The 8,840-nt window shown below is 36.3% G+C and overlaps 1 protein-coding gene across 1 annotated transcript in view; it reads right to left on the bottom strand.

Annotated features, from left to right (window-relative positions):
• LOC106884172 (polypeptide N-acetylgalactosaminyltransferase 10) overlaps positions 1-8,840 on the bottom strand; it is a 297,946-nt gene that overhangs the window by 42,726 nt on the left and 246,380 nt on the right. The window contains exon 6 of the mRNA XM_052973542.1: positions 4,790-4,967. Coding sequence (XP_052829502.1) covers positions 4,790-4,967 — 178 coding nt within the window. The remainder of the gene's footprint in view (positions 1-4,789; positions 4,968-8,840) is intronic.

The raw sequence follows: 8,840 nt of genomic DNA on the forward strand, positions 1-8,840 counted from the left end.
ATATATATATATATATATATATATATATATATATATATATATATATATATATACACACACACAGATTACATATATACATACATATATAACATTTTCATATATGTATTTTCATATTTGCAAATAAATACACTCACAACATACACACATACATACATACATGTGTGTTGTGAGTGTATTTATTTGCATATATGAAAACACCTACATGTTGGTTGTGTGTGTGTGTGTGTGTATATATATATATATGTGTGTGTGTGTGCATGTATATGCATGTGTGAGTATATAATTGTGTATACATGTATATATATATATATATATATATATATATATATATATATATATATATATATATATATATATATATATATATATATATATACATACATACGAAAATCTTGTAGAAAATCCAGCTCCAAAAAAGCCTCATGATACCAAAGGAGAATGGGCATCAGCCAGCCCAAAGGTTGGGGTGGGCTGCACCTGCCTACCTCGGTTGCTATGACACTGTGGTAGATCTGGCCACTCCCGTTAACAGGGACAAAACCCGGATTTAAAACACTGAACGATGATGATGATATACTTACAAATACCCTACACATATGTACATGATATATGTACAAACATATGTTGATAAATATATAATATGTAAACATAATCATAGATAAACACACACACACACACATACATATAAAGATACATATGCATACAGAAAGACACACACTCATATACACACATATATTCACATACAGCATAAACATTTAAAATTTCAGTAACTGATGTATATTCCTCAACAACATCATGTATCATACGCCTGAAGCACATTGATGATACTGCAATGACAGAATTAAGCAATGACAGTACTCAGATTTGCTCATTTTCAGCTGGTAAATTGAGCTTAGCTTTTTTTCTCAAATATTCTCTGTCTGAATATTTTTTTTTTAAATATAAAATGAAAGTGTGAAGAAAATGCTTATCTTTGTGGTCTTTTTTAATAGTAAATAAACCTCAATTATAACTCACATCAAGAAACACCATCACATCATACCCTCCTTAAACATGAGTTGTACTGAGTTTTACAGTACACCAAAGGTTAGGTCTCACTATCACTAAGGATCTCTGATGGAGAAATCACACATCTGTTGCAGAGTTAGAACCATGTCCTAAAGATTTGCCCTTCTCTTCAGGGCCAGAAAATATTTCAGCCTCCTTATAATTAATGACTTGGTAAAGCTCAAAGAAAAACCCACATTTGGGATAGTGATACTCCTACAGATACAAACATCTTTGACCATATCCAGAGATGGCCCATTTGACTGACTGGAATAAAATAATTTAAATATATGCACCTTTTCCATCACCACTATAATGTCCTAATGCTCTCTATTCCTCAGACCTATCTTTTATTGTGCCTCATTCACCCATGAATTCGTAACTCTCTTCTCTCTCCAACTTTCATTGTCCAACCCCTAAGTCTTGTACTATCACTAACCCAAGTTCTTTCTCCCTGGAATATCGGCCTTCTAGGATCTCCCTGCTTCTCGTGTCTTTTCCAGTAGGTGTCAACTTGCAAGAACTTAAAACAAAACATTAACAGCATCAATCTCATCAGAATGTCTCTTCCTTCAGACTAAGTAAGTAAAACAAAACAATCTTCAGCTAATGCTAGCTGACTGAAAGATTGGAAACGTTTCTCTTATTTTATAGAAAAATTGAAAGCCAAAGATAATCTCCATTATTTGTTATGAAGACACAAAGAATTATGAATGGAACTATAAATGAAGGATTTATTTAACAGCTTCTAAATGTTGCAAAGGTATTTATGCTCAGCTCAAGAGTTATTAATGTACATTTATATTCCTGTTTATTTTAGCAGTCAGTTGATATTTTATTGAATTTTATTACTTATAATCAACAGTTGTAGTAGATACCAATCTATATTTTTTGACTTTCAGTAAAATAAGAACAAAACAGTACAAAACCTATAAGATGCGCTTAACTTTCAACAAGTTAGCATAGTGAAAGTGAGTAAATGGTTCATGTTAACATGTTAACATCTCTTTATCTTCTTAATTAATCACTTCCTTTGTCATTAGACCAAGGAAGTCTAATGACAAAGGAAGTGAATCCAGAAGCCATAACAAATATTGAGGTGAAATCTACACAACAGAATTATTTTGAGGTGATGATGATGCACCATCTTCAGCCACTTAACCTACAAGTAATTGTTTAAACTTGTCCATCACAATGGCAAAGATAGAATTACATGAAAGCAACTTCCATTTTGTTTTCTCATGAAGGTGGTTAGCTGGCAGAAATGTTATCACAATGAACAAAATGATTAGTGACATTTTCTCTGCCTCCTTATGGTCTGACATTAAATTCATGGAAGCCAGCCAACTTTTCCTTTCAGCCGTACAGGTTCAATAAAATGAGTATCAGTTAAGCACTGGGACAATGTCATCAACTATCCTCTCCCATCAAAATTTTAGCCCTTGTGCCCATAGTCGATAAAATTAGTAAAGATGGAAGAGAAGTAAAAAGGAAAAAAAATTCTAATACTTTAATTAAAATCATGGTGGTGAGGGAAGAAGAGAAACTTGTCAGAATGAGAACAACTCCATTCAGATCATCATCATCATCATTATCTTTTTCTTCTTCTTCCCCTTCTGCCTCATTTTTCTTTTTCCTCTCCTACTTCTTTTTCTTCTCCTTTTCCTGCTCCTCCTTTTTGTCATCACATTCCTAGATGCAGCCATTCACAACTAGTAGTATTAAATCAAAGTCCCCAATAACTGACAGGCATTTTATTTTATCAACACTCTACCCATTTCCTCCAAAAGGATGGAAAACAAATATGGACCACTATGTTATTTGAAATCAGAAGGTAAAGGTTGTGTAATTAAATATCACCAGGTATTTACTTATAACCCTACCTGGCAAAATTTGAACTCAAAATGTAAAGTTCTAAGGTTTATCTTCCACATATAAAAAGGGCAAAAGTAATTGTTAGTATGTTAAGATGTTCTCTAACAAACAAAAATATTATTAGCAGGCAATTGTAGGGAGTTATCAGACTTCTCTTCACTATTTACACTTTTGAGAACACAAATTCCAGATGAGGTTTCACATCATCATCATCATCATCATCATAGTTATTGTCGTATAATGTCCTTTTCCATGCTGGTATGGGCTGAACAGTTTGACAGCAGGAGAGCTGTCCAGGTTTCAATAATCTGTTTTGGCATGGTTTCTAGGGTTGGGTGCCCTTCCTAGTCCAGTGCACTGGATGCTTTGCAAGTGCCACTGGAACAGGTATATTTTATATAGCACTGCTATCGGGGTGTTTTACATAGCACTGCCTTGAGTGCCTTTTATGTAGCATCAGCATCTGCAAGACAAAGATCTTTCAGCTGGGAGAAGGAGTGGGGGCATGGCTATAAAAGACATACCTGTATGTATAGATGGTCATGATTTTACTTAGCTTAAGATGTCTTCTTATGTACAGCAAAACACCAGAAACCCCAGTCCCTTGTCATCTTCTCAGTGAGGCCAAATGTCTGAAGATTCTTTCTCATCACTTCGTCCCACATCTTCTTCGGTCTACCCCTTCCATAAGTTCCCTCAACAATTAGAGATCCACACTTGTTTGCACAGCTGTCCTTGTCCCACATGACCATACCAGTACAATCTTCTCTCTTGCACACTACATCTGATGCCTCTTATTCTCCTAAGACACTTACACTCTTTTGTACATGCACATTGATACAGCCCATCCAGCAAACAATACAAGCTTCATATCTTTCAAGTCTTCACAAGTCCTCTATAGTCAAAGCCCACGTTTCACAGTCATGTAGCATGGCTGTTCATACACAGGCATCATACAATCTGCCTTTCACTCTAAGCGAGAGACCCTTAGTTCCCAACAAAAGTAGTAGTTCTATGCTTTCAGAACTTCTTCCTCCACAGCTAACTTGGTCGCCTAGGTAACAAAAGCTATCTACTACTTCTAAGGACCCCCACCCCCGCCACCCAAACCACTGTAAAATAATCTTAATTGTTTTTGTTTTATTTCTTTGTAACGTAACCTAAACAACATAGGAACCAGTAAATTAGATTTAATTAAAATGTGGCTGAAAAATGACCAGTCCAGGTACCGAGCTAAAACACAATCTTAAATTTATTTTCTGTAGAAGCAATTGATAGTGATAATTTCAGCAGATATTTTATTCTTTGGAAGTTCCACTGAGACTCAGAACATGCAAATTAAGAGGAGACCATTTATGGGGTGTTATTACAATAGTAGCTTCCAAATTTCAATAAATATTTCTAAGAAATACATAGATCACAATTGCCAAGCTCACCTGTATCCTAGTTACAAGCAGGTAATACAAATGATCAATTCACAACAGCTTAGTCCCCTAGGACCTCGCCATGTAAAGGTATACCACAAATAGTATAATTCACAACAGCCAAATCCATTTAGATCCAAGCAAGTACCATGGATATTACCTGCTTGAATGCAACAAAGTCATGTCCATCCATCTAGGTTTAGCCAAAGATGGGGCAATTAATCCACTGCTGTCAGTAGTGGCAGCAGTGTAAAACTGATGGGTGTTTTACTGGCTTCCAACATTTGATTCTGCTTCCCTGATGTGCCATCTTAGCTATTACAGAAGAATATCATAGCACAAGCACCAGCAAAATAGTTTCTTGCAATTGAAGAAGAATGAAGATAAAATAACAAAAAAAAAAACATACAAGAATATATAAAAATAATGTCAGACTTCCTTACTTGAAAGGTTCGGCTGGATGTAATAAGTCATTTGGCAGAAGAGGTAGCCTCTTGTAGAATAATTCCCAGTCAAAGGCACCACGAGCACCTTCATCTTGCGCTCGATAAGAAAATGTCTCATAATCAATTACATCAATAAATGGACACACCACAGTTTTGCGATTTTGAGCAATTGGCTCTGGAATGAGAAAGAAAGAAAAACATTCATACAAATAACACGTTGGAAACTTTCATCAAAATCAACAAGAAAATTACAAGACAACAATCTTAAAACTTGTAAGCAAAGCAATCAAAGGATGGCCAATATCTTGTACATGAAATCTGGAAGATAGAAATAGTGTGAAAACACATTATGCATGTGTACTTATATCATAAACATCATCGCTGTTTCGACACCTATTTTCCCATGTTTGCATGGGAAAACGGAATTTGTTGAGGCAGATTTTCTTATAGCTGTATGTCCTTCTGCATGTTTCCAAGCAAGGTAATATTTCTCTATGGTCAGAAATGTTTTCTCAGAAGACTGGCAATGAAAGACACTCCTTATTTGACAATGATGCACATTTTCTTTTCTACTCTAGGCACAAGACCTGAAATTTTGGGGGAGGGTCCCAGTCGATTAGATTGATACTAGTATGCAACTGGTACTTAATTTATCAACCCCAAAAGGATGAAAGGCAAAGTCGACCTCGGTGGAATTTGAACTCAGAATGTAAAGACAGATGAAATACTGCTAAGCATTTCACCCAGCTTGCTGCCTTAGTGATACTCATTTTAACAATTAATTATCACCTAGCTAAGGCTTACACACACACACACACATAGATACACACACACACACACACACACACATATACACACTTCTAAACCCAGGTCTATCTGTTAGCTTTTATGGTTCTATTTATTCTCCACACCACAGTATCACCCTTCATTTAATTGGAAATACAATCTTATTCCATCCATTGATCTGGTCCTCTATGTTCTAGCCCCTTAATTCTTCTGTCTCCTCCTCCTCTGCCACCTTTCTCATTACAAGAATTGCGTGGCGTTTCATGGAGGTTATGTATTTTAGCTTAATCTTAGAGTCTTCGAAACACTCACTCATCACTAGTTGTTCTTCAATCTTTGAATCCTTTCTAAAGCTTATCTTGAAGTTGCAAATTAATCAGCTACATAGAATGGCATATCCTTCACTGAGAAAAGGAAAATAAATTACTAATGAATTCTAATTATTACTAATTAATTATCTGTCTATCTCAATTACTGTATCTTTCATATTCATCAAAGTAGCCATCATGATGTTGCTCAACATATCAGTCAAGGTTAGGATTGTGAAAGTCTGTAGAAATTATAATGAAGCAGCTGTTTTCTTTATTGGTTATATTCTGTTTGGAGGGGGCTTTTCTAAAATGCACATCAAGACATAGGGAAATATTACCTTACGATAAACAGGTGAGGCTTAGCAACAGGAAAGGCATCTAGCAGTAGAAAATCTACCTCAATAAATTCCATCTGACTCATGATAGTATGGAAAGATAGACGTTAAATGCTGATAAAATTAAGAGAAGAGAATGGATTTCTCTACTCATCTGTTAGTCTCAAATGTGGAGTATAAGTAGAGATTGTTATTGCTGAGTACCACATCACCTGTTAATGTTTTCTCTCTTTTATTGGTGAGTTGGAGAAGAACGGAGAGCACACACGTCATTTTTAGGGGCCTCCATGCCAAATGGGAGATTGCAGTTCATCAGACATATAATATGGCTACTGGAACACAGGCTGCCGCCACACACTGCATTGATATGGACACTGGCTGAGAGCAAACAAAAGAGAGGAAGACCACCCAAAAACTGGCACAGTACTCTCCATAAGGAAGTACAAGAACTGCAATTGAACTGGACTGATGCAAAAACAGCAGCAGTAGATTGCATTAGGTGGAGGCAACTCATTGCCTAATGTTATATTAGGAGCAGGAGGAACTAAGACTAAGTGAAAAATGGGAAAGAGACAGGAAGGAATTTATCCTCAGATTGCAGATATGGTTCTAAGACTTAAAAAAAAAGTTGCAAGTCTTTGAACCATGTATATATAGATATACATATGTATAGTGGAGGCGCAATGGCCCAGTGGTTAGGGCAGCAGACTCATGGTCATAGGATCGCAGTTTCGATTCCCAGACCGGGTGTTGTGAGTGTTTATTGAGCGAAAGCACCTAAAGCTCCACGAGGCTCCGGTAGGGGATGGTGGCGAACCCTGCTGTACTCTTTCACCACAACTTTCTCTCACTCTTACTTCCTGTTTCTGTTGTACCTGTAATTCAAAGGGCCAGCCTTGTCACACTCTATGTCACGCTGAATATCCCCGAGAACTACGTTAAGGGTACACGTGTCTGTGGAGTGCTCAGCCACTTGCACGTTAATTTCATGAGCAGGCTGTTCCGTTGATCGGATCAACTGGAACCCTCGACGTCGTAAGCGACGGAGTGCCAACACATATGTATAGATACCAGATAAAAAGAGAGTAATATATGCAAGCTAATTCCTCAACTAGTATTCTTGCAAATACAGTGGTAAGAAACTCTCCAGAGAACTGAACAGCAGATGGTCTCCACTGAAGATACTCCTGTCAGGCAAGTTCAGCCCTTAACTTCTTAGGTGCCCTTCTGATGATACTTTCTCACTGCTTGGATATTGGAGACTTGTGCTTGGAGATTTCATCTAGTTGTAGCTCATTTCTATTGACTCAGTGTGGCACCCTGGGCAAGTGTCTTCTACTATTACCCCATATCAACCAAAGATTTGTAAGTAGATACCATAGATGGTACAGGAACTGTCGCTCCAAAAGGTTTCCATCAATTTCTATCCTCTAAATTCATTTACAGGTCACTGTCTACCCATGACCCTATCAAAAGATACTTGCCCAGTGTGTGTTTAAACCCTAAACACCCTCTACATGAAAATCAAACTTCTTGGTCACACATACAAGTTTGAGCCCATGATTAGCCCAAACTCAATTATCAGTTGTGTACTCTGGTAACTTTGGTCCAGGGTATGACACTAAACTGCATTCGGTGGTAAGGATCCAGTTTGGGTGTTCTGGAGATGTGGAGAGCATGGAGTCACCCTTTAATTACCATTACTCCCAGGTCCATTCTGATCTGGAACAGTAGTACCCGTCAGGTCCCATCTATGGGTTAAATAGATTTATTGTAAGAGTAGACTAAGCTCCTTTAGCTACAGTGAAAACAATGAAAGTAGAGAAGGAAAACTCCAAAATTGAGACACTCTTCCAGCAGACCCTAAGCTAGCATGGAAGAGTATGGCTGATGAAACTACTGTGAGGTATGTCCAATAACGTAAATTCAAACTATGGAGTCAACAATCACATGTTAGAGCATATTTTGACACAGAGATAGCAGAAGATGATAATGACTCTCATTACTGTAATTAATATATCTACACATGTATTTCTCTTTCCTGCTTTGAATAACACTGTAATAAGATCTACAATTTATTTCTTAATTACGTTTCATTTAAATCTAAATTACTTTAAAATGTCCCTTAAGTATGCAGCCATTCTGGTTATATCTTCATTTGATACTCAAATTTGCTGTCACAGCATTAAATACTTGTTTTAAAAGATGCTATTGCTTACAGCTATAATTTCTTTATGTAAAACTTTAGAATATATTGCCCTCACCATATTTATTTAATGGCAATTTCATTGACATTTTAGGCTCGCCTGTTAATGAGAAGGCAACATTTTTAAACTGAAGGGTAAGGAAAATGAGCATATGTATAAATTCATATATATATATATATATATATATTTTATATATTTATATAAATTTATATAATTGTCACTAAATGTGACTAGGGTATCAGAAAACACCTACATTGCTAGAAATAAGCAATGTAGATGTTTTTTTAACACCCTAGTCACATTTAGTGACAATTATAATTCTCCCTTTTGCTGAAACATATACATATATATATATATATATACTTGTGTATATAAGATTGACCAGTAACCAGTCTGTCAATATGCTAGA

This window comes from Octopus bimaculoides, chromosome 16 (assembly GCF_001194135.2).
Source record: "Octopus bimaculoides isolate UCB-OBI-ISO-001 chromosome 16, ASM119413v2, whole genome shotgun sequence".
Classification (NCBI taxonomy): Eukaryota; Metazoa; Mollusca; class Cephalopoda; order Octopoda; family Octopodidae; genus Octopus; species Octopus bimaculoides.